We start from the raw sequence: 27,917 nt of genomic DNA, 5'->3' as shown, positions 1-27,917 counted from the left end.
AATGATACAGGGAAAACTGGCCATGGACATAGAAGAAAATATAGGAATACTGTTGAGTAGGGATCAATTAATTTAGACAATGTTTATTTCATAATTTACTGCTACATTCCATCAGGGTATCTGTTTTGATACTATGACAGTCCAGCAGCTAAAACATACCTTTGAAAAACAATTCTAATGCTTGTAGTCTTATAATGCACATAACAAAGATATTGCAAAAAACCTCCATCTACCCACAAACTGATATATGCCTAATTTCTGAAACACATACCATATATAAAAATATACCTCTGTGTTGGCTGTGATGCTTTCAGCTCTAAGAAAACTTGAGTTTGTAAGGTACCAGAAAGTATCTTAGTCCCTGTGGAGCATATGGTCTTCTTCAGCCTACTCAGCTCTGCTACTGTAATATGAAGGCAGCCACAGGCAAAACAAACATTTTTTATTAGTGTTCTAACAAAAGTTGAATTTACAGACACATAAGTTTGAATATCGTATAGTTTTCACATCACAAAATAATCTTTTTCAACCATTCAGAAAGGTAAAACATTGCAGGCAGTGGGCCAGATCTGAATCACTTGCAGAAAAATGTACAACCAAATCAAAGCAAGGCACTGCAGCAGTAAAGTGAGGGGCGAATGCTGGTAGCCAACCTTTTATTTTGCAGAATAATTCAAGAAATACAAATTATTATGATAGTACCTAACATATAGCTCTTCCTTTGTTTCAGACACTATTCTAAGTGCTTTAAAAATATTAACTCATTTACAACTCAAAGCAATCCTATTATCGCTTTTTTATGAAAAAGGAAACTGAGGCACAGAGAGGTTAGGTGTGTGCCTCATACTAGAAACAGCCTGGGCAGTAGGAGTCAAAAGTCCGTACTCTTAACCTCTATGTCATGTTGCTTCTAGTAGAAAGAAAAAGGTAGTGAAGAACATTTATGACTCTCATACAAAATATAAATTCAGACAGCTCTGCAACTTGCTAAAACAACACTAACATAGATATTTCTTCATATAGTATTATTTTTTATTGTATAGGGATTTTCAGCTATTTTAAAAAATGAACTTGTTGTTGTTTAGTTGCTAAGTCATGTCCAACTCTTTTGTGAACCCGTTGACCAGAGCCCTCCAGGCCCCTCTGTCCATGACATTTCCCAGGCAAGAATACAGGAATAAGTGGGTTGCCATCCCAACCCAGAAACTGAACCCATATCTCCAGCACTGGCAGGAAGATTCTTTACACTGAGCCACCAGGGAAGCCTTTTTCCTGTAAATGTATCCCTAGTGTAAAATTTGGCCAACCATAAGAGAGTTGCAAATTTTACAGAAACATTTTTATATTCTTTCTGAAGGATTAGTTCAGTAAAATCCATATCCATTCAGAAATAGGGGGGGAAAAGATACATTATAATTTTAAAAGAATACTACACTTAAATATACACTCTGTTAACAACAGGAGTCCCTGCTGAGACTAAATGAGAGATATCTTCATACACATAAAAGTTACTGAACTAAATAAGGCTACATATTTCACTGTGTACAATTATGGATGGGTTCACATGCACATCAAACATCCACAGTCTGTGTTCTGTAGCACACTGACATTCACACATAAGTCCTACATACTAAAGGACTTTTCACATGTGTTAATGATGTCACATTTTTCAATTTATTTGTGCTTTTTACAAAACTTCATATACCTGACATTTGCAGGTTTCTTTAAAACAACCTTGTAATCAGATTTCTGCAACATGACTCCTAGTATAAGTAGTTCCCTTGTACATATTCTCTCAGAATTTGTGTTTAAAAGGTTTCACATATTTAAAACATTTTTAAAAAAGGTTTATATCACTGATCTGACATTCACTGAAACATCACTTCTTGATAAAGCCTTCCATGTAGGTTGTAATCTTTGTGATTATCTCCTTTTAGAATGTGCTAATGAGTTCAACTGGTATAAAAAGATTTCTGAATGCTCAGGATACTGATAGAAATTCCTCATTTATGATGGCTACCCTGACAGAAATTTCCTGATATTCACTTTTCTTACAGGATTTCTCTTATATGGTTTAAATGTTGTACAATAAAGTATGACTTCTCAAAGAGAGGTTTCCCTCATGTTTTACCATTTGTAGTGTTTCTACCATGTATGTTGTCTGAAATTTAGTAGAAGTCTGACATATGGTGAAAATTTCTCCCTAACAGATTTATAGAATTTCTCCCCATGATGAAAGAATTGGCTGAAATTTTCTCATATTGATGATATGTCTTTGTCTTGTGTTAGTTATCTGATTATTCTGAAGGACAAATTCAGACAGAATTCTCCAATTGATATTGTTTATAAGCTTTTCCCTTCTGTGTGTGTCTTCTGATGTGCAGTGAGTTTTGATTTTTGAAAAAATGTTTCCTTACACTCCTTACATTCATAGGGTTTCTCTCCTGTGTGTTTTCTCTGATGTATAACAAAATGTGACTTCTGAGAGAAAGATTTCCCACATTCCTTGCATTCATAGGGTTTCTCTCCTGTGTGAGTCCTTTGATGTAATCTGAGGACTGAATTCACAGAGAAAGATTTACCACATTCATTACATTCATAGGGCTTCTCCCCTGTGTGTTTTCTCTGATGTTTAGTGAGGTCTGATTTATAGTAAAAGGTTTTTCCACATTTATTACATTCAAAGGGTTTCTCCCCTGTATGAGTTCGCTGATGTACTGTTAAAGCTGACTTCTGGTAGAAGCATTTACTACATTCCTTACATTCATAGGGTTTCTCTCCCGTGTGAGTTCGCTGATGAGTTTTGAGGTGTGAATTTCTAGAGAAGAATTTCCCACATTCCTTACATTTATAGGGTTTCTCCCCTGTGTGTGTTCTCTGATGTACTGTGAGGTGTGATTTCTGGGAAAAGGACTTCCTACATTCCTTACATTCATATGGTTTCTCCCCTGTGTGTGTTTTCTGATGTACCATGAGGTATGCCTTAACATAGAAGAACTTCCCACATTCAGTACATTCAAAGGGTTTTTCTCCTGTGTGTGTTTTCTGATGTTCCATGAGGTGTGGCTTCTGGTAGAAGGATTTCTCACACTGATTACATTCGTAGGGTTTCTCTCCTGCATGAGTTCTCAAATGTCTACTGAGAGATGACAGATGGTAGAAAGTTTTCTTACATTCTTTACATTCATAGGTCTTCTCTCTGGTAGGAGTTTTTGGTTGTCTTGTGAGGTCTCCATTCTGAGAGTCGGATTTCTCACATTCGCTGGGTTTGTCCTTTGAATGAGTATGCTCATGTATCATGAGGATAGACTTCTGGTAGAAGGACTTTCCACATTCATTACATTTATAGGTTTTCTCATTGGTATGAGTTTTCTGATGTTTCTTGAGTTCTCCATTCCTAGAGAGAAATTTCCAAATTTGTTAATGTATAAGACTTTGGGGTGAGGGGGTGGGGGTTGGGTCTGCTGTGTATATTTTCTAAGTAACTCTGAGAACTGGTTTCTAGAGGTTTTTCCAATATTCATTAGATTCATAGGGTTTCTCCATTGTGAATATTCTATGTTGACATATACTGTGGTTTAACATTTGGTAGAAGGTATTTCACTTGCATTATATTCTCCAGGTTTCTCAACTGCCTGAACTTGACTTTGTATAATAAAGCCTCTATTATTATGTAAATAAGAAGAATCAAAAGGCTGTTTGAGAGTTTTAATCTCCTGATCTTGAATTATAAAAGGTCTCTATTATGAAAGAGGGCTTTCCCATTTGGATTATGTTCTTTGGAATTTGCTTCAGTTTTCTCATTCATCGTTAACTAGTGGAGAAGGCAATGGCACCCCACTCCAGTACTCTTGCCTGGAAAATCCCATGGACAGAGGAGCCTGGTGGGCTGCAGTCCATGGGGTCGCTAACAGTCGGACACAACTGAGTGACTTCCCTTTCACTTTTCACTTTCATGCATTGGAGAAGGAACTGGCAACCCACTCCAGTGTTCTTGCCTGGAGAATCCCAGGGACGGGGGAGCCTGGTGGGCTGCCGTCTGTGGGGTCACACAGAGTCGGACATGACTGAAGTGACTTAGCTGCAGCAGCAGTGCTGTTCCACTTCCAGTACCCCTATTAAGACTCCTTCTTAAAAAGCTTCTAATCTCAAAATTGAATTCTTGAACTTGCCTTGAATTTTCAGCTTGGCTTTCCGGGCATCTTGCTCCTTGGTCATGAGTATTGCATAGGTCTTCTACAAAGGAATCCAAAATTTAATACTTTATACATCTTAACACATTATTATGGTCATAGGGTGGATTCTTAGGTTTCAGGCTATTATTCTCAAATGAAGGAGTTCTTAAGTGCAAACTTCCTCTATCTCAGGGGCTTAGAAAAAAATATATAAATAACACTAAAACCTGCTATAGCAAAGAGGGAGAGATCTAGTTATAAATTCAAATAACTTTGACACTACAAATATGACCTTAAAAACTTGGAGGAGAAAGTGAAGACAAAAAAAACCCCCACAAAGAATAGGGAGCAGAAAACAAAAGGTATTCAAAGTGCTGTTGAACAAGAATGTGAGACTCATAGTGCACGATGTGAGCCCATTAAGGACAATGAATAGTAAGTAAGGTGGATAAGGAAAATTAGTAGACAACTGTGTTCACTGGAAATATCAAAGGAAAGATTACATTAGATGAAGGAGCTAAGTATAGGTCTTTACCCACTCAAACTTAGTTTACAGTGTTAGGATTTCTAGTAATTAGACTATAAACTTCCACTTTATTCTTCTTTGCCCATACCCAACAATCTAGATGTCGAACACTAAACTGACCTTCTCAGAACATCCATTTCCTCATGTTTAGAGGAAAATTCTTCTCCTTCTAGTTGGCTGGTTCAGAAGACCCAGAAACACACACATCCAAAAGGAAAGATTTAAGAAAAAGCAGAGTACAAGCCATCCCACAGAATGAATTCTCAGTTGTGGCACCAGAGATTTTCAATACCGCCAAATACTGCATCTGTGACTCAACACTAGTCTTATTCTGCTTTTACATCTTAGCTCACACATCTATGCTTCAATTTTCTACATGATCTTTAAAGGGTAATTATTCAATGTCATTCTAGAATCTTTACAGACCTTCATGTTTATTCATTTTTAAATGCTTGAAAGAAAAGTGAGCTTATGAGTAGAGATTTGGGGTTAGAATTTCATGGCACTTGTAAGGAAAACATAGTTATTTGATAGGGATGTGTGCAAGGTTAACTTGGGATACTCATGAAATAAGATCTTATGTATAAAAAGCATTTAAGAGAGCAGATAAAATGAAGATTAGCACATGTTTTGGGGCCAGAAGGGAAAATAAGATGCAGCAGGCAATAAAGGGCCAGACTAGTTCTTGACAGAAAATTAGGTGTATTTTGTATCAGCTCTGAAATAATATAGCTGATGAAAGGCATAATGATTTATAATCCAATTTCAGAGATTAAAGAGAGAATAGTAAATTTAAATGGGTGCTGAAAATCTAAGACATTTTATTGTTAATGAAAGGAGGAAAAATGGTACTTGAAAATTTTATAAGGTAGATTTTATAAACACTTTAAGATTATAGCTGCATACTTTAATGGCAAGGAGTAACTGGAAATTCTAGCAAAAAGACAAAATGAGAGTTTAAGTGAAAGAGAAATATATCTACTTTAAAAATGTCAAGCAAAAGAGGGAATTTTTTTTAAACAAAAAATCAACTATCTCCATCTGCCCCACACAAAAGAGGGAATTTAGATGGGGAGAACAAAAACTGGAGATGTGATTTATGTTGCTTACATATGCAGATCAAGCATGCTCAATCATTTCCAAAAGTTTAGGGCATTTAAAAAAGAGATTCTTGAAAAAAAAAATTTCAAAAAGTCAAAGGCACCACTTCCAACCCCCTTATGGAGAAAGAAATGGCAATCCACTCCAGCACTCTTGCCTGGAAAATCCCATGGATGGAGGAGCCTGATAGGCTACAGTCTATGGGGTTGCAAAGAGTCGGACATGACTGAGCGACTTCACTTCACTTATACAAGTTATACTTTCTAACTTACCAGGGTTTTTCTGACGTGGAAATTGTACTTCTAATATCCATGGTTCTTTTCCTTGCTTCAACTTGAAGATTGCATTTGGTCTATTTGCACAATAGCCTATTAATAGAAAAGATAAAATAACACAAATTACTTGGAATACAGCAACTCTGAAGGATAAGGAAGTGCAGGTTGGGATCAGAACAATGAAGGTCTCACATAGATTTGGCAAATTTATTCTATTAGGGGAGTGCATGGGGACACAAGTATTTTTCTGGTACCTAAAATGGATTCATCAACTTTGACCCTGAAAACCATGCCAATATTCAACCCTACAGGGGATTTACAAATTCCAGTAAGTGAGAAAGGAAATGCAAACTACTGGAAGTTACAGATGGAGAAGATTTCCTCACCCACTGAGATGAGGTGACTGTAGTTCTCCTGCATTACTTCTCTATATAGGGTCCTCTGAGCAGTGTCCAGCAACTTCCATTCCTCCCGGGTGAATTCCACAGTAATATCCTTAAATGTTACTGGTCCCTGAAACAACATATTTCAATTCAAACTGAAGTGATCAAAATAGAGTACCATTAAAAAGACAGGTAAACTAGCTGTTAATGTGTTAACTACAGGATTTACTCTGGAGAGTTAAGATATACTGCTACTCTGTACCCTGTTTTACACATATATAAAATATCTGTTCAGTATATATTTACTAAGATATCACTCCATGCCTAGAACTCTGCTAGAGATACAGAGATGAATGAAAGCAACTATTCTTGTCATCAAGGAGCTTACATTCCAACAGAGAGGCAAAGATCAAATTCATAAATACAATATGCATAGCAGGTGCTATGACAGAAGTATGTACAAGATAAAAGATGGTCAAAAAGAATGGCCAAGATGGTGAAGGAAGACTCTGAGCTCACCTCCTTCCATAGGCACACTGAAATTACAACTATTTACAGAGCAACTATCTTTGAAAATGATCTGAAGAGTAGCAAGAAAGACTCCCTACAACTGAAGATATAAGGAAGGAACCATAATGACCTAGATAGGAGGAGTGGAGACACCTCTCTAGTAGTCAAGACCCACATCCCTGAGTAGGTGACCCACAAATGGGAGGCTAGTCAAAACTGTAGAGGTTCTCCCCAAAGAGTCAGAGGTCCAAGCCCCACATTGGGCTCCCCTGCCAAGGGGTCCTGCACCAGGAAGACAAACCTCGCAGAACACCTGGCTTTGTAGGCCAGTAAAACTTGAGAGCCAGAGGGCTATAGAAAACAGACACTCCACTCTAAAGGACATATGCAAAATCTCACATGGTCCAAATCATAGTGCAGAGGCAGTAATCTGAAGGGAGCCTGGCTCAGACCCATTTACAGATCTTGGAGAGCCTCCTGGAGAGTCAGCAGGCAACTGGAACTTCTCTTGAAGACACAGACACTGGTAGCAGCCACTTTGGAAGCTTGTTCTACCATAAGGATGTTTGTTCTAATAAGCACCATTTTGGAATCGTCCCTCTATCCTATTAGTGCTGAAGGCTTACTGGCCGACCAGTGAGCCATCACCAATCCCAGTACACTTCAGGCTATTCTGTCAGCTGCACTGGGTCCCAGTCCAGGAACGCCATAGGACATGCAGCCAGCCAGGCAGGGACCCAGCCTCTCCCAACAGTGGGCCAGTAGCCACTGCATGAGGCAGGATCTGGCTTCCAACAGGGCTGAGGGTCAACCCTGGCTGCTAGTTTGCCCATAACAGTCAAGCCCACATTAAGGAAGGATTCATGTAGCCCATACATAAGGAGCCCTTAGAGCTTATAGCTCTGATGATCAGAGAAGCATATACTGCTAGGTTTCTCAGAACATCTCCACTTAAGATAACTTCTCTAAGATTGGGAAATGTAACCAACTTACCAAATGCATAGATATAAAAACAGAGGATTAAGCAAAATGAGACAGAGAAACATGTTCCACACAAAAGAACAGGACAAAACCTCAGAAAAAGGACTAAATGAAGTTGAGAAAGCATTCTACCCAATAACAATATCTTTTATGAATACCTTTAACAAGTTACTAGTAAATCAAATCGAGCAAAATAAAAAAATTAGATTATAATTTACACCTTGACTTTGTGTGATTTATCCCAGGAATTCAAGAATGGCTCAACATACTAAAGTCAATCAATTACATTAACAGAGCAAAGGGGGGAAAGTAGATCATTTCAGATGATGCAAAAAAGCATTTGACAAAATTCAACACTTTCATGATAAAAAACATTTAGTAGACTAGAAATAGAAGGAAACTCCTTCAAAATGATAATATTTTTAATCCACCTCTATCCCAGCTAACTTTATACTCAACAGTGAAAGACAAAACTACATATCCCTTTTGGCAGATTAAAAAAAAAGAATATCCCTAAGAATCCACAAAAATAGAGCTAATAAACAAAGTCAGCACATTTCAGAATTATAAGATCAACACACAAACATCAGTTGTGTTTCTATTTACCAGTAATGAAAACCCAAAAGGGAAATTAAGACAATTCCATTTAATGTAGCATCAAAAAGAATAAAATACCTAGGGATAAATCTACTCAAGGAGTATATAAGACTTACACACTGAAAACTGCAAAACATCACTGGAAGTATTAAAGAAGGCCTAAATAAAAGAAATGATAGTATGTGTTCATAGACTGTAAGACTTAATATAGTTCAGGTGACAGTACTACTCAAAGGAATTTATAGAATCAATGAAATCGCTATTAAAATTTCAATGACTCCTGCACAGAAATAGAAAAGCCAATCCTCAAATTTATACAGAATTGCAAACAGCCTCTAACAGTCAAACAAAATTGGGAAAGAAACAATCTTAAAATCTTACTGTTAAAAGATGACACAAAAAAAGAAAACTACAGGCCAATATCACTGATGAACATAGATGCAAAAATCATTAACAAAATTCTACCAATCAGAATCCAACAACACATTAAAAAGATCATACATCATGACCAAGTGGGCTTTATCCAGGGATGCAAGGATTCTTCAATATCTGCAAATCAATCAATGTAATACACCACACTAACAAATTGAAAGATAAAAACCACATGATTATCTCAACAGATGCAGAGAAAGCCTTTGACAAAATTCAACATCCATTTATGATAAAAAATCCTCCAGAAAGCAGGAATAGAAGGAACATACCTCAACATAATAAAAGCTATATATGACAAACCCACAGCAAACATTATCCTCAATGCTGAAAAACTGAAAGCATTTCCCCTAAAGTCAGGAAGAAGACAAGGGTGCCCACTCTCACCACTACTCTTCAACATAGTCTTGGAAGTTTTGGCCACAGCAATCAGAGCAGAAAAAGAAAGAAAAGGAATCCAAATTGGAAAAGAAGAAATAAAACTCCCACTGTTTGCAGATGACATGATCTTCTACATGGAAAACCCTAAAGACTCCACCAGAAAATTACTAGAGCAAATCAATGAATATAGTAAAGTTGCAGTATATAAAATCAACACACAGAAATCCCTTGCATTCCTATATACTAATAATGAGAAAATAGAAACAGAAATTAAGGAAACTATTCCATTCACCATTGCAACGAAAATAATAAAGTACTTAGGAATATATCTACCTAAAGAAACAAAAGACCTATATATAGAAAACTATAAAACACTGGTGAAAAAAATCAAAGAGAACACTAATAGACAGAGAAATATACCATGTTCATGGAGCGGAAGAATCGATATAGTGAAAATGAGTATACTACCCAAAGCAATCTATTGATTCAATGCAATCCCTATCAAGCTATCAACTATTTTTTCACAGAGCTAGAACAAATAATTTCACAATTTGTATGGAAATACAAAAAACCTCGAATAGCCAAAGCAATCTTGAGAAAGAAGAATGGAACTGGAGGAATCAACCTGCCTGACTTCAGGCTCTACTATAGAGCCACAGTCATCAAGACAGTATGGTACTGGCACAAAGACAGAAATATAGATCAATGGGACAAAATAGAAAGCCCAAAGATAAATCCATGCACCTATGGACACCTTATCTTTGACAAAGGAGGCAAGAATATACAATGGAGAAAAGACAATCTCTTTAACAAGTGGTTCTGGGAAAACTGGTCAACCACTTGTAAAAGAATGAAACTAGAACACTTTCTAACACCATACACAAAAATAAACTCAAAATGGATTAAAGATCTACATGTAAGACCAGAAACTATAAAACTCCTAGAGGAGAACATAGGCAAAACATTCTCCGACATACATCATAGCAGGATCCTCTATGACCCACCTCCCAGAATATTGGAAATAAAAGCAAAAATAAACAAATGGGACCTAATTAAAATTAAAAGCTTCTGCACAACAAAGGAAACTATAAGCAAGGTGAAAGGACAGCCTTCAGAATGGGAGAGAATAATAGCAAACGAAGCAACTGACAAAGAGTTAATCTCAAAAATATACAAGCAACTCCTGCAGCTCAATTCCAGAAAAATAAACGACCCAATCAAAAAATGAGCCAAAGAACTAAACAGACATTTCTCCAAAGAAGACATACAGATGGCTAACAAACACATGAAAAGATGCTCAACATCACTCATTATCAGAGAAATGCAAATCAAAACCACAATGAGGTACCATTTCACGCCAGTCAGAATGGCTGCTATGCAAGTCTACAAGCAATAAATGCTAGAGACGGTGTGGAGAAAAGGGAACCCTCTTACACTGTAGGTGGGAATGCAAACTAGTACAGCCACTATGGAGAACAGTGTGGAGATTCCTTTAAAAACTGGAAATAGAACTGCCATATGACCCAGCAATCCCACTGATGGGCATACACACCAAGGAAACCAGAATTGAAAGAGACATGTGTACCCCAATGTTCATCGCAGCACTGTTTATAATAGCCAGGACATGGAAACAACCTAGATGTCCATCAGCAGATGAATGGGTAAGAAAGCTGTGGTACATATACACAATGAAGTATTGCTGCTGCTGCCGCTAAGTCACTTCAGTCATGTCCTACTCTGTGCAACTGCATAGACAGCAGCCCACCAGGCTCCCTCGTCCCTGGGATTCTCGAGGCAAGAACACTGGAGTGAGTTGCCATTTCCTTCTCCAGTGCATGAAAGTGAAAAGTGAAAGTGAAGTCGCTCAGTCGTGTCCGACTCTTCGCAACCCCATGGACTGCAGCCTACCAGGCTCCTCCATCCATGGGATTTTCCAGGCAACAGTACTGGAGTGGGGTGCCACTGCCTTCTCCATATACACAATAGAGTATTACTCAGCCATTAAAAAGAATACATTTGTATCAGTCTAATGAGGTGGATGAAACTGGAGCCTATTATACAGAGTGAAGTAAGCCAGAAAGAAAAACACCAATACTAACGCATATATATGGAATTTAAAAAGACTGTAACTTTAACCCTGTATGCGAGACATCAAAAGAGACACAGATGTATAGAACAGTCTTTTGGACTCTGTGGGAGAGGGCAAGGGTGGGGTGATTTGGGAGAATGGCATTGAAACATGTATATTATCATATGTGAAACAAATAGCCAATCCAGGTTTGATGCCTGATACAGGATGCTCAGGGCTGGTGCACTGGGATGACCCAAAGGGATGGTATGGGGAGGGAGGTGGGGGGGTGTTCAGGATGGGGATCGCATGTACACTCGTAGCAGATTCATGTCAATGTATGGCAAAACCAATATAATATTGTAAAGTAATTAGCCTGCAATTAAAATAAATAAATTTATACTAAAAAAATAAAATCTTACTATTAAAGCCTCAGTATCAAAACAGTGTGACTGGCATAAAGAAAGACATATTGTCCAATAGATAGAAACGAGAGTCTGAAAATAAAACCATACATCTATGGCCACCTCATTTTCAACAAGGAAGTCAAAACTATTTGATGGAGAAAGAATAATTTCTTCAGCAAATGACACTGGTAACTAGATGACCACATGCATAAGAAGAAAACTTGGCCTCTACCTCACTGCATTTAAAAAAATTAATTCAACATTGATCATTGACCTAAAATTAAGAGCTAAAAATATAAAACTCAGAAGAAAACATAGGAATAAATTTCCTTATCTTGAATTTGACAACAGATTCAAGATATGACACCAAAATGTACAAGCATTAAAAGAAAAATAAACTGACCTTATCAACTTTAAAACTTTTACAGGGACTTCCCTGGTGATCTAATGTTAAGACTCTGTAGTTCCAATAGAAGGGGCATGGGTTTGATCCCTGGTTTGGAACCTAAGATCCCATATGCCACACAGTGTGGCAACCAAGAAAATATAATAAATAAATTAAAATTTGCATGCATCATAGAATAGTACCAAAATAGGAAAAAAATATAACTCACAGAATAGAATATTTGCAAATCATATATCTGATAAAGGTATATTATCCAGAATATATAAAATATACTTAAAAATTCAATAACAAAAACCCCGGCAAAAAATGAACAAAGAAATTGAGCAGATATTTCTCTAAGTTATACAAATGAGCAGATGAAAAGATGCTCAACATCATCATTAGTCTTCAGGGAAGAGCCAAATCAAAACCACGATGATATCACTTCCCATTCATTATGATGGGTGTTAAAAAAAAAACAAACAGAAATAACAGGTAATGGGGAGGATGTGGAGAAATTGTCATCCTTATACATTGCTTGTGGGAATATAAAATGGTACAGCTGCTATGGAAAAGTTCGTAACTCGCAAAGTTAAATATACAATTACCATTCGGTTCAGCTCAGTCGCTCAGTCATGTCCGACTCTTTGTGACCCCATGAATTGCAGCACGCCAGGCCTCCCTGTCCATCACCAACTCCCGGAGTTCACTCAGACTCACGTCCATCAAGTTGGTGATGCCATCCATCCAGCCATCTCATCCTCTGTCGTCCCTTTCTCCTCCTGCCCCCAATCCCTCCCAGCATCAGAGTCTTTTCCAATGAGTCAACTCTTCGCATGAGGTGGCCAAAGTATTGCAGTTTCAGCTTAAGCATCAGTCCTCCCAAAGAACACCCAGGACTGATCTTTAGAATGGACTAGTTGGATCTCCTTGCAGTCCAAGGGACTCTCAAGAGTCTTCTCCAACACCACAGTTCAAAAGCATCAATTCTTCGGCGCTCAGCTTTCTTCACAGTTCAACTCTCACATCCATACGTGACCGCTGGAAAAACCATAGCCTTGACTAGACGGACCTTTTTTGGCAAAGTAATGTCTCTGCTTTTGAATATGCTATCTAGGTTGTCATGACTTTCCTTCCAAGGAGTAAGCGTCTTTTAATTTCATGGCTGCAGTCACCATCTGCAGTGATTTTGGAGCCCCCAAAAATAAAGTCTGACACTGTTTCCACTGTTTCCCCATGTATTTCCCATGAAGTGATGGGACCAGATGCCATGATCTTCGTTTTCTGAATGTTGAGCTTTAAGCAAACTTTTTCACTCTCCACTTTCACTTTCATCAAGAGGCTTTTTAGTTCCTCTTCACTTTCTGCCATAAGAGTGGTGTCATCTGCATATCTGAGGTTATTGATATTTCTCCGGCAATCTCGATTCCAGCTTGTGCTTCTTCCAGCCCAGCGTTTCTCGTGATGTGCTCTGCATATAAATTAAATAAGCAGGGTGACAATGTACAGCCTTGACGTACTCCTTTTCCTATTTGGAACCAGTCTGTTGTTCCATGTCCAGTTCTAACTGTTTCTTCCTGAGCTGCATACAGGTTTCTCAAGAGGTAGGTCAAGTGGTCTGGTATTCCCATCTCTTTCAGAATTTTCCACAGTTTATTGTGATCCACACAGTCAAAGGCTACAACCCATCAATTCCACTTCTAGATACATACCCAAAAGATTTGAAAACAGATACTTGTACACAAAAGCTATAGTGACACTATTCACAAAAGCCAAAAAGTGAAAGCTACATAAATCTCAATCAATGGATGAACTGATAAACAATTGTGGTATAAACATACAATGGAATATTATTTTTCATTAAGTATTGATACAAGGTATAGGGTGAATGAACTTAGAAAACATGCTAAATGAAATAAGCCAAACAGAAAAGGTACATATTATATAATTCCACTTATATGAAATATTCAGAATGGGTAAATGCACAGAGACAAGGGCTGCTGCTGCTGCTGCTGCTAAGTCGCTTCAGTCGTGTCCGACTCTGTGCGACCCCAGAGACGGCAGCCCACTAGGCTCCCCCATCCCTGGGATTCTGCAGGCAAGAACACTGGAGTGGGTTGCCATTTCCTTCTCCAATGCATGAAAGTGAAAGTGAAGTTGCTCAGTCGTGTCTGACCCTCAGCAACCCCATGGACTGCAGCCTTCCAGGCTCCTCTGTCCATGGGATTTTCCAGGCAAGGGCTAGGAGAGGGAATAGGTTAACAACAGGTTTCTCTCTCAGTACCCAAAACTCTGATCGTTAAACACTTACCAGCATATTGACTACCAACCAGTATCTCTCATGATTATGATACAAAAATCTTCAACAAAATATCAGCAAATCCACTACCTGATTTCAATACTTATCACAAAGCTGTATTAATTGTGTTATTAGCAAAAGGATAAACACTCAGGATCAGTGGAAGAAAAATAGTGTGTCCAGTAATAGAACCACACATAATTTTGATAAAGGTTCAAAAGAAATTCAGTGGATAAACAGTCATTTCAGAAAACAGTGCTGGAACAATGGACACTTAATCAAACTCCAGACTTTCACCAGTCCTTTCTTTAATGTCCCTTTTTCCATCCCATGATCTAATTCAGAATACTATATTACATTTAGTTGTCATATCTCTTATGGTTTGTGACAGTCTTTCCTGTATTTTATGACTTTGACAACTTTGAGAAATACTAGACAGATACTTTTTAGAATGCCTTTTAATTTGGATTTTGTCTAGTGTTTTTCCATTTGATTAGACTGAGATTCTCTGGGAGAATAACCCAGAGCCCTTCTTATCACAGTATATCAGGGGGTACATCATATCATAGGTGATTAACCTGGATCACTTTCTAAGGTAGTGGTTGCCAATTTTCTCCACTGTAAAGTAACTATATCTCCTTTTCATACTCTATTCTTTGAAAGCAATCACTAAGTCTAGCCCATATTCAAGAAGGGAGGGAATAGGTCCCATGTCCAAGAAGGGGTAGAATCTAGATATATTATTTGAAATTCTTCAGAGGGCTCTCTTCTTCCTATTTATTTATTCAATCATTTACTTATATCACTATGGTCTCAAATATTTATTGCTTAGGGTTAGAATCCAATACCATGTTATTTATTTTGTTGCTCAGATTGTTCCAGCTTTGTTATAAGTTCAGTGGCCACAGGACTGGAAAAGGTCAGTTTTGATTCTGGTCCCAAAGAAAAGCAATGCCAAAGAATGCTCAAACTACTGCACAATTACACTCATCTCACACACTAGTAAAGTAATGCTCAAACTTCTCCAAGCCAGGCTTCAGCAATATATGAACCATGAATTTCCAGATGTTCAAGCTGGTTTTAGAAAAGGCAGAGGAACCAGAGATCAAATTGACAACATCCACTGGGTCATCGAAAAAGCAAGACAGTTCCAGAGAAACATCTATTTCTGCTTTATTGACTATGCCAAAGCCTTTGACTGTGTGGATCACAATAAACTGTGGAAAATTCTGAAAGAGATGGGAATACCAGACCACCTGACCTGCTTCTTGAGAAACCTGTATGCAGGTCAGGAAGCAACAGTTAGAACTGGACATGGAACAACAGACTGGTTCCAAACAGGAAAGGAGCATGTCAAGGCTGTATCTTGTCACCCTACTTATTTAACTTAAATGCAGAGTACATCATGAGAAACGCTGGGCTGGAAGAAACACAAGCTGGAATCAAGATTGCTGGAAAAAATAACAATAACCTCAGATATGCAGATGACACCACCCTTATGGCAGAAAGTGAAGAACAAAAGAGCCTCTTGATGAAAGTGAAAGTGGAGAGTGAAAAAGTTGGCTTAAAGCTCAACATTCAGAAAACTAAGATCATGGCATCTAGTCCCATCACTTCACGGCAAATAGACTAGGAAACAGTGGCTGACTTTATTTTGGGGGGGCTCCAAAATCACTGCAGATGTTGACTGCAGCCATGAAATTAAAAGATGCATACTCCTTGAAAGGAAAGTTATGACCAACCTAGACAGCATATTAAAAAGCAGAGACATTACTTTGTCAACAAAGGTCTGTCTAGTCAAGGCTATGGTTTTTCCAGTGGTCATGTATGGGTGTGAAAGTTGGACTATAAAAAAAGCTGAGTGCTGAAGAACTGATGATTTTGAACTGTGGTGTTGGAGAAGACTCGAGAGTCCCTTGAACTGCAAGGAGATCCAACCAGTCCATCCTAAAGGAGATCAGTCCTGAGTGTTCATTGGAAGGACTGATGTTGATGCTGAAACTCCAATACTTTGGCCACCTGACGCAAAGAGCTGACACATTTGAAAAGACCCTGATGATGGGAAAGATTGAGGGCAGGAGGAGGAGGAGACGACAGAGGATGAGATGGTTGGATGGCATCACCGACTCAATGGACATGAGTTTGGGTAAACTCCGGGAATTAGTGATGGACAGGGAGACCTGGCGTGCTGTGGTTCATGGGGTCGCAAAGAGTCGGACACTACTGAATGACTGAACTGGACTTGCCATGAGAAGCTCTTTGGGGTTGGTGCCTATGTCCATTTGACATGTTCCCATCACTGCTTTTCAGAAGTCCTTAATTTCTAATACTACAAAGTGCTCTGGGCTTATTTTATGTTAACCTTGCCTTTGCCCTAGAATCAATCATTTTCTCTGTGAAATTCTGGTTCCCTTTATTGTAGAATGATATTTAGAAACAAAGATCTGTGTGCAAGTTTTGCTCATGGTTACTGAGATGTCACTGCTTATAGGCCCTCTCAGCAGACAGTAAGTACATGTAAGTTTGCATATTAACTCATGTACATACACATCTTTAATTTTTTCTGCATCATATTCATGCTAAGTTAATATGTGTTAAGATAACATATATCATTTGCTTTTCAATAAATGGCAATAAAAAAAATGAGGATCCATACACAAAAATGAACCTTAGTCAGTAACTTATTCTTCATAGAAAAATCAAGTACAGATCTAAATATAAAATGTTAAACTACAAAATTTTTTTAAAAGAAAAGTCTTTGTGACTTTAAAGACATTTTAGACATGATACCAAAAGAAATTAAAAAGAAAAGTCTGGAGTTCATCACATTTTCATGAAATACACTGTTAGATGAATAAAAGATTAGCCACAAATAGTAAGGAAAATATTTGAAAATCACAAATCTAACAAAGTATTGTTCTTGTATACAGAATACATAAAGAATTTTGAACATTCATTAAGAAAACAGCCCAATTTAAAAATGAACAGAAGATTTGAAGAGACACTTAACAATAGAAGATATATGGCTAACATAAGCACATCAAAAGATTTTCAGTATTATTAGTCATTAGAAGAATGCATATTAAAACCACAATGGGATAGCAAAGCACACCTATCTAAATAATTTTAGAAAAAAAGCAAACTGAAATACCAAGTGCTGACAAGAATGGGAAATAAGTGGAACTCTGATACACTGCAGTAAGAGCACAAGCTATTCAAGAAAACAATTTGGCAGTTTCTTATAAAGTTAATTATAACAATACCATATGACCAAGTAAGCACATGCTGAAGTATTTACCCAAAGAGAAATTAAAATCTGGGTACACACAAACATCTGAATGCAAATGTTTGTAACAGCTCTTTTCGTAATTGTCCCCCCAAACCAAAACAACCTATATATTTTTCAACTGGTATATGGGGTACACACATACAACTGAATTCTTATTGTTTAGTCAACAAGTCACATCCAACTCTTTTGCAGCCCCATGGACTGTGGTCCACCAGTCTTCTCTGTCTGTGGGATTTCCCAGGAAAGAATACTGGAGTGGGCTGCCATCTCCTCTTCCAGGGGATCTTTCTGACCAGGGATCAAACTCGTGTCTCCTGCATTGGCAGGCAGATTCTTTAAAACTGCTGAGCCACCAGGGAATTACCATATGATCCAGCAATCCCACTTCTAGTTATGTATACAAAAGAATTCAAAGCAGGGACACAAACAGATATTTGTACACCAATGTTCATAATAAAAGCATTATTCACAATAGCTACAATGTACAAGTAACCAAGATGTCCACCAACAAATGTAAACAAAATTATGTATATTACATAAGCAAAATGTAATATGTATCAAACAATGGAATATTATTTGGCCCTAAAAAGAAGGGAATCCTGTGACATGCTACAACATTGGATGAGCCTTAAAGACACTGTTCTGAGTCAAATAAGCCAGGACAAATACTATAGGAGTCTACTTATATAAGGTACCTGGAGTAGTCAAATTCATACAGACAGAAAGTAGAATGGTGTTTCCCAAAGTATGGGGGGAATGGGAGTTATAGTTTAATGTGTGTGGAGTTTCAGTCTGGGATGATGAAGAGAGTTCTGGAGGTGGATAGTGGTGACAGTTGCTCAACAATGTGAATATACTTAATGCTACAAAGCTATACATTTAAAATTTGTTATGATGGTAAATTTTGTTGTGTGTATCTTACTACAATTATAAATAAATCAACTACACTTGAATTTTGAAAAAGAAAAAGCAAAGCAAAAAGCAACCTACCACAAACACAATAAAGGCAGCTATATGAAAGCATCAAATATTAACTTAAGCACTAGAATTTGAAGGGTAAAGATCCAAGGGCTTCCTTGGTGACTCAATGATAAAGAATCCATCTGCCAATGCAGGAGACACGGGTTTCATCCCTGATCTGGGAATAGCCCACATGCCACAGCTCTTCAGCCTGTGCTCTAGAGCTTGGGAACCAAAACTACTGAATCCCCACATGCCCTAGAGTCCATGCTCTGCAGCAAGAGAAACCCACACACCTCAACTAGAGAGTAGCCCCCATTTGCTGCACCTAGAGAAAGTCTGCACAGTAATGAAGGTCTAACACAGCCAAAAATAAATATTTTTAAAAGATCCAAGAAAAAAGTGAAATTAATTGAGATAAGTCCTACCCCTGCTTAGAATTTTCAGGGCATTTTCCAATTTCACAGTCAGGATAAAAATGTAAAGCAAAAGCACCTCAGGGCTAGCATCTCTAAAATAAGGATAAAGAAACAATTCCTTAATAGAATGTAGAGGAGCGAAAGAGAAACTGATCTTACCTTAACAATGAGAACAAGCCCCTAACCTAGAAAACTGTTTTCTAAAGTCAGAGATTTGAGAATCTAAAGGTAAACAAAGGAAAAAATTCAAAAGAGATAAATATTTCAAAAGTGAACAGAAAACCACAGTTTATTTCATTCTTCAGGGCAAGCACATAAGAGAGGAAACTGTTCAACTTTTAATAAACATTTAATGTTTGCTTATGATCTTGTGTGATATATCAGAATCTCTAAGAACTCTGGTCACAAAGCAAGCCAACACCAACTTGCCGGTTGACACTACCTGGTAACTGAATGGGGATTTCATGTTCAAGAGGTCCCCAAACAGAAGCTTTGTATCTGCAGAACTTCTTTACTTCCTATCAAATGTCACAAAGTGATGTTTATTTTAAGCTGGGGAAGCAGTTTCTGGAACCAAAGGAAAGCATAATTTATATGGATGCTCTGAAATACAAATACTATCTCCCCCCATCAGTCAGTTCAGTCGCTCAGTCGTGTCCGACTCCTTGTGACCCCATGGACTGCAGCACACCAGGCTTCCCTGTCCATCACCAACTCCCAGAGCTTGCTCAAACTCATGTCCATTGAGTTGGTGATGTCATCCAAGCATCTCATCCTCTTTCACTCCCTCTCCTCCTGCCTTTGATCTTTCCCAGCATCAGGGTCTTTTCCAACGAGTCAGCTTTTTGCATCAGGTGGTCAAAGTATTGGAGCTTCAGCTTCAGCATCAGTACTTTCAATGAATATTCAGAACTGATTTCCTTTAGGATTAACTGGTTTGATCTCCTTGCAGTCCAAGGGACCCTCAAGAGTCTTCTCCAACACCACAGTTCAAAAGCATCAATTCTTCCGCAGTTCAAAAGCATTAATTCTTTGGTGCTCAGCTTCCTTTATGGTCCAACTCTGACATCCATACATGACTATTGGAAAAACCATAGCTTTGACTAGATGGACTTTTGTTGGCAAAGTAATGTCTCTGCTTTTAAATGTGCTGCCTAGGTTGGTCATAGTTTTTCTTCCAAGGAGTGTCTTTTAATTTCATGGCTGCAGTCACCATCTGCAGTGATTTTAGAGTCTCCCCCCACCAGAAAAATAAAGTCAGCCACTGTTTCCACTGTTTCCCCATCTATAAGTAATGGGACCAGATGCCATGATCTTAGTTTTTTGAATGTTGAGTTTCAAGCCAGATTTTTCACTCTCCTCTTTCTCTTTCATCAAGAGGCTTAGTTCCTCTTCACTTTCTGCCATAAGGGTGGTGTCATCTGCATGGTTGACACCAGGTTATTGATATTTCTCCCTGCAATCTTGATTCCAGCTTGTGCTTCATCCAGCCCAGCATTTTGCATGACGTACTCTGCATATAAGTTAAATAAGCAGGGTGACAATACACAGGGGATGACAGAGGTTGATATGGTTGGATGGCATCACCGAGTCAATGGACATGAGTTCGAGTAATATCCAGGAGTTGGTGATGGACAGGGAGGCCTGGCATGCTGCAGTCCATGGGGTCACAAAGAGTCAGACACGAATGAGTGACTGAACTGAACCAAACTGAATACACAGCCTTGATGTACTCCTTTCCCAATTTTAAACCAGTCCGTTGTTCCACTTCCAATTCTAACTGTTGCTTCTTGACCTGCATACAGATTTCTCAGGAGGCAGGTAAGATGGTCTGGTATTTCCATTTCTTTAAGAATATTCCAGTTTGTTGTGATCCACACAGTCAAAGGCTTTGGTGTAGTCAATAAAGCAGAAGTAGATGTTTTTCCCTAAGTGCATGGCAACAACCCTCCAAAGGTTGGGAGCAGGGCACTGGGGCAGAAAGAGACATCTCAGGTGCTAAAAGCTCTACAGGGCAGGAACTCCTCAGTCACCTGAAAGAAAAGCTGAATTCTACGCTATAAAGCACATCAATGGAGCTTTGGTAGTGTTCACCACCCAATCCCTGCTGAAGGGAAAGCCTTGATACTGCCCTCAAATCATCTGATGTTGGCGAAGAACTGTGTCTAACTAAAGCCCAGGACCAGCTCAGCTACATATGTGATTTAGCAAGCAGAGGAAGGGATGTGCCTTTTTCTGGAGGTATTGTTTACTTCAATCTCTACTGTACTTTCACACATAATGTCTAGCACAAAATAAAGAAATAGGAGACATGCAAAGAAGTAGAAAATTTTGATTCATACTGAACAAGGGAGCCTACTGAAACAGACCTACAGATTAACCTGGATGTTGCGATTAGTAGATAAGGACTTTAAAGTAATTACAATAAAACAAAATAAATAGAATTAAATGACCTACTAAAAAAAATAGAAAATACAAATGAAATAATGGGGAATATTAGCAGATTAAGAAAAACAAAGAGAAAAAAACAGGAATTTTTAGAACTGAATAACACAATATCAGATGTAGATTTTATAGGCTTATGAATGAAGAACACTGACAGAGCAAATGAAGGAAGCCATAAACTTGAAAAAGGTCAGCTGAATAGAAACAGCCAACCCAAGGGACCCCACACACAAAACAAACCTCAACTAGATAGATCATCTGAACATTTGGGACAGTATGTACATAGTTCAATATTTGTGTAACTGGAATTTTAGAAAGAAAAAGAGGATGGGGCAAAGAAAATGTCTGAAGAGTGAGTTCTGAGAATTAAAAAATAATGATAAAAGGTAACAACCCATAAATCGTTGTCATTCTTCAAAAGAGGTAAATACAGAACAAATCATGCCTATGTACATCATGGTCTAACTATTGAAAACTAAAGATAGAATGAAAATCTGAAGCACAGAGGAGAAAACACATTATATTCAGGTGGATAAAAGGAAGATGAAGACAAGCTTCTCATCAAAAACCACAGAAGCCAGAGGACAAAGAAATCCTAAAAATGCAGAAACAGAAAACTCTCAACACAGTTCTATACCTAGCAAAATATCATTCAAAAACCACAGTGAAATAAAGACTAGCTAAGTAGATTTGTCACCATCAGTGCGGAAGTAATACATGAAATAATAAAATAAGCTGCTTAGACTGAAGGGAATATATACCAGAGAGAACCGTAGACCTGTAGGAAGGAATAATGAGCTCCCAAAGCAGATATATATATAAACGGTAAGAGTTAGTTACACATGTGCACACATGTTTCTTTAGAATATTAATATTGTTTAAAGCAAAATAACAAGTATTTGGGGTTAAAAAATATAAAAGATACAAGGACCATAAGGTGTGAGGGTATAAAGAGAATTATACTGATAAAAGTTCATTACACTGTTCATGAGTATAGTATTTGAAGACACCATTATTTTAATGGTGCATGTTGTAATCTCCAGACTAAGGAGTAAACAAAATAACACGTAAAGCTTCAAAGTCAATAAAGAAGAAACAATGCAAAACTCAAAATACTCAAATACTCAATCCAAAGGAAGTACAATAAATCTCATTAGGATAAAAAGAAATATATATAAAACATACTAGAATAAAAGTTATCTTAAAAAGCAGCTAGCCCCAAACAGACAAATTTACTTCAAAGTTAACAGGTGAATTTTCAATAGTACTAGTAGTAGAAGACAGTGAATGCTTTTCAATGTTTTAAAAGGTAAAAACTGTCAACCAAGATTTCCACACACAATAAAAAGCTCTTTGTAGATATTTCATATAGAGAAAACTGAGAATTTCTACCAGCAGACCCTCACTAAAACAGGCAAGCAGAATAAAAACAGTAACTAAAAACGCTATTTTCAAACAGATAAAAGCTGATGCCAGTAGAACTTGAGAGATGCAAGAAATAATTAAAGATCTTCTAATTTGGCGAAAATGCCTTAAAAAATCAAACTCTCTGCATAAAATAAACTTTTCCAAGAGTTTGTAGTGATGACTGCACTTGAAATTATTTCAGAAAATAAAAAGGTTACCAATTATTTCTGTTGTCCCAAACTGACCGTTCAGCAGTAAGTTACAGAGACTAACGTAAGAAAAATGTCACGTGCCACCCCTGAATTAATACTATAAGGAAAAATTTTAAATGTGTTCAATACTGACCAAAGCAGAACTGTAGAATAGGTTAAAATTTTCCCTCTTTCTAGAGTCTCTATTTTTCCCACATTCAAGCCCAAAGGCTATGATTTCTAGTCAATAAAAGAAAATTTCCACACTGAAAATTTATGGCATGGTGGTAATAACACTTCCCAAGTTGGCTGAGAGGACTATGTAAGACAAACTACATCAAGCACTTACCAAAGGGCCAGGAATTTCATTAATTGCTAAGTATACTGTTTTGTTTTTAAAAATTACATTCAAAAAGCAAAGAAATGGTTACCACAAAATTCAGAATTTTCTCTGGTTAATGGTAGGATGAGATCTTAAGGAAGGGCACACAGGGTAATTTTCATTGCTTAAGTCAGACAGGACATAGAGTAGTATTACTTAATTAGTATTCCCTAAATTATACCTATATGTTATGTATATTACTTTGACTGCATAAAGTATGAGTTTTTAAATAATTTAATGAATAAAAAATTAATTTCTATAGCCAATAAAATCCTGCATATTCTACTCCCTGTACCTCTCAGACCTTAAGTTTCACTGCTGTCTCCCAAGTTCACCTCTCTCTAGTTTCAATGTCCTAAATACTGTTTCTGGACCATGCCTCATGGTGTCTGCATCTGCTTTTCCATCTGTGAAGAATGCTTTTCCTCCAGATTTCTACCTGGATATCTCATTTAATTCAAGATATTCCTCAAATATTACTTTTTAGGGTGTTATTCCCTAATCAACTTACTCCTTCTTCCTCACTTTTAACATGCTGTTCTCTTACATTGCTTGAGTTTACCTTTGAGCACATACATCAGAAATACATCAGAAATATTGACACACTTTCTTAACATTAAAAATCACATTCATTAATACTTTTATCAATCTCATCAGAAAAATCTTTATATATTAGCATCTGTTAACTTGGCAAGTTTTCCAACATTCTGATTTTCACTTGAAAGCACTTTTAATGTTAGCAACAAATACAAACAGGTATTTTCCATCATTTGACAGGCTCACTTCACTCATTTTTGAGAAAATGTATGAATACCACGTGAATACCATAGTTTTTATGTCAGTTGCTCTTTCACATAAAAACAAGAGTTCATGAAAAAAAGTGGCTAGGTGAGCTCACATATCTATCACTGTAAGTGCTTTTCCTCAAGACAACCAACCATCATATACCAGTATGCAGGAAATTTATGAACTTTCCATTTCATCCCACTGGGTAAGAAAAAGATGTGTACTCAAAGGTCAAGATTTAATCAAATTAATAATTGTTACTGTTTCATCAAAGACATCCTTAAGTAAAGGTGGCAATTTTTTTTAACTACGCAACCTATTATGGAGGAATATAATGTCATTGGTGTCATCATCCTGATTTATGCCAGACAGGCAGCTGTGCTTTTATACTATCAGTGCTAATTTCATCAGTGTAAAAGCCAATTTGTGCCCTGGTATTATGTTTTGACAGAGAAGGCAATGGCAACCCACTCCAGTACTCTTGCCTGGAAAATCCCATGGACGGAAGAGCCTGGTAAGCTGCAGTCCATGGGGCTGCAAAGAGTTGGACACGACTGAGCGACTGCACTTTCACTTTTCCCTTCCATGCATTGGAGAAGGAAATGGCAACCCACTCCAGTGTTCTTGCCTGGAGAATCCCAGGGACGGCGGAGCCTGGTGGGTTGCCGTCTGTGGGGTCGCACAGAGTCAGACACGACTGAAGTGACTTAGCAGCAGCAGCATTATGTTCTGAGGGGCTTCCCTCATGGCTCAGATGGTAAAGAATCTGCCTGCAGTGTAGGAGATCTGGGTTCGATCCCTGGGTTGAGAAAACCCTGGAGAAGGATATGGCAAATTGCTCCACTATTCTTGCCTGGAAAATTCCATGGACAGGAATATGGAGGGCTATAGACCATGGGGTTGCAGAGAGTCAGGGACGACTGAGCACACACATTATGTTTTGACCTCACAGACTCACTGAAGGGTCTTGGGGTTCCCAGAACACACCTTGTAACTGTTGTTGTATTCAAACAATATCTTCCCCAAAGGTGATTTTTAATGATTTCCACTTTTCTAATTTAATATATGGGCTCTCTCATAAAACTCACTGAAAACTTACACACAGAGTGAAATAAAGAAAGAGGTAAATAAATGACTCACCCTGTACTTGTTCATTTTCTGCTGCTATTGGAAAGTATAGAAACTATGAAGTCAGGACAGGAAAAGCTGAAAGACAGAAGTCCTAAGAGATCTTATCTTGAAGTCAGGATCACCTGTGAGAAATTTACATACAACATTTTAGTAAAAGATAAACCTCTGGGAAAATGTCCCTTTGAGCCACAAGAAGGAATAGGAAGGACCATGATAAAGGAGTACCCACCTGTCCATTGGTGACTCATATAATCTTGATGAATCTGGACATTTTTGAATCTAAACATGTTTTTCCTATTGGCTGTTTCAAAAATTATGTGTCCATTACTAAATAATACAAACAATTGAAAACTTATATGTCCAATAATAGAAAATTAGTTAATCAAGGTATATAACATATCCAAAGTATGGAACTCTATAATGGCATTACAAATAATGTTTGTAAAGAGAAATATCTCTTAATATGGAAAATCTTTAAGTTACATAACAATTTTGCCTATCAATACTATAAACCCCACAAGGTTAGAAAGTCTTCAAAGCTCTCAAAAATAGGATGTTTCTTCTTCCTAAATTTCATTTTCTCCAAAATCACTTTTTCAAAAACTTTGACTATAAATGGTATAGTGACAAGGAGGCTCCAGCTCTGCTAAGCTCTATTAACAAACCTAGTGATGGTCTTAGTTCTATGCTTTTATCTTTAACATGAGAAGGAATTAGGTAATTTTAAACAATCATGTACTATTCTAATTCTGTAAATCTTCAATTCAACACCACAGATACAATAGAACCGGGGAATGCACTGTCCCCTCCAACCTTGGACTGGGGCCTAGAGCAAATAAAGTGCAGATAGGCCTTGATGAATTCTGACATAGCCATCTAATCTCTTCACAGTGACACAAATTTCACTTCTAAAACAACAATTTGGCAGCATAATCCCCAAACAGGCACTTCATCATGTAGCGAGCAAAAGTTAACTAGATGCCATAATGTGAGGTCCTTCCCATATGCAGAGGATACCACTTCCAGCTGCCCTGGTACTTACAAAACATCTACTTACTAAGTCTAGATGCACCATCCAATCAGAGGCCGTATGATATCACCTTCACAATATGGAGCATGGATGAAATTGCAGTTTTCATCTTTTTAAAAAGTCTGTCCCATTTCCGACCTGGCTTGGATACGATTCTTAGCTTCTCCAGTAAAACTTAAAATTCAGGGTTTCAACTATGGTTTAAATTTACATGTTTAACAGCCATCTGAGAATACACAGGTCAGAGAATGCAGAAGGGCCTTAATTAACCTTTTACACAGGGGTTCTAAGGAAAATAGAATACTGTAAAGTAAGATTCCTGGAGAAGGAAATGGCAACCCACTCCAGCATCCTTTTCTGTAAAATCTCATGGACAGTGGAGCCTGGTGGGCTGCAGTCCATGGGCTCCCAAAGAGTCAGCCACGACTGAGCGACTAAGGTAAGACCTAGATCCACGACACGCTGGTGGTACTCAGGGACAATCACAGTATTAAATAAAACTTCAGGGTGGGAAACAGCATGAATACGGAGTAAAACAAATCAGAATTTAAATCCCACCTGCTAATGATGGCTAAACCAGTTTATCTCTCTGAACCTTTAGGATCTGTATTTATTAAATGGAGGTGGTTAATACCGATTCAAAGGATGGTTATTATTAAATGAGCCAATAATGAAAAGAACAGCATAATGAGAAAAGCAGCTCACCTTTATTGAAGCCTTATCATACTTCATATACACTACCTTATTTAATACAAGAAACGACCCTAACGGCTATTGTACTCTTACAGATGAGTATCAGAGTCCTACCGGATTAACCTGCCCATTTACCGGCGGGCTCTGGAGTCGAGCCCAGGTCCCCCTGGTTTCACAGCGCCACGTCTCCAGCAGCCAGCGCCGCCCACGCGCCGGCGCGGACGTGACGGGCTTGGGATACACGTCACAATCGGCCGTTCTCGCGCGCACAATCGGCCGTTCTCGCGCGCGCCCCAGCCCTCCGCCAGCCACCCCTTTCACGCAGGTCGAGAAACGTGGCTCCTGGAGAGGAACGGGGCGGCAGACAACCGTCCCTCCGCCAGGCCCCTTGCCTGGCCTCCTCCCCAGGCCTCCTCGAAGAGCAGTCCGCGCGCAGAATGGGGCGGCCGTCGGCTGCCAGATTTCCCGACTCGGCGCAGCCGCGGAAACCCGGCTTCCCCCCAACCCGGCCTAGCGCCCGTAGTGAGGCCTCCGACACACCTGCAGGGGCTCGGCCTCCGCTCCTGGCCCGCGCAGCTTCCAGGCCCGCCCTCTGCGGCGCCGAGCGGACCTGGAGGCTCCTGAGTCCTCTCCCCCCGGGGGCGTTAGGTGGACAATGGCGACCACT

The 27,917-nt window shown here is 38.4% G+C and overlaps 1 protein-coding gene across 9 annotated transcripts; it reads right to left on the bottom strand.

Annotated features, from left to right (window-relative positions):
* Nucleotides 1-57: 57 nt before the first annotated feature.
* Nucleotides 58-27,917, bottom strand: ZNF25 (zinc finger protein 25). 9 transcript variants are annotated; one of them, XM_060406562.1, is made up of 8 exons: nucleotides 27,263-27,475; nucleotides 26,585-26,783; nucleotides 25,757-25,828; nucleotides 25,537-25,649; nucleotides 6,464-6,590; nucleotides 6,075-6,170; nucleotides 4,173-4,236; nucleotides 58-3,397 (listed from the first exon to the last, which is right to left on the bottom strand). In XM_060406562.1, exons 4-8 carry the CDS (start codon nucleotides 25,549-25,551, stop codon nucleotides 2,344-2,346), a joined length of 1,356 nt encoding a protein of 451 aa, XP_060262545.1. In that variant the 5' UTR covers nucleotides 25,552-25,649; nucleotides 25,757-25,828; nucleotides 26,585-26,783; nucleotides 27,263-27,475; the 3' UTR covers nucleotides 58-2,343. The 9 variants fall into 9 exon arrangements, with proteins under 9 accessions (XP_060262545.1, XP_060262547.1, XP_060262546.1 ...); XM_060406564.1 differs by having other exon boundaries at nucleotides 27,365-27,475; XM_060406563.1 differs by lacking the exon at nucleotides 25,757-25,828.

Source organism: Ovis aries, chromosome 25 (genome assembly GCF_016772045.2).
Source record: "Ovis aries strain OAR_USU_Benz2616 breed Rambouillet chromosome 25, ARS-UI_Ramb_v3.0, whole genome shotgun sequence".
NCBI lineage: Eukaryota > Metazoa > Chordata > Mammalia > Artiodactyla > Bovidae > Ovis > Ovis aries.
Note: the sequence above shows the minus strand (reverse complement) of the source record. Positions and strands in the feature narration are given on the sequence as shown.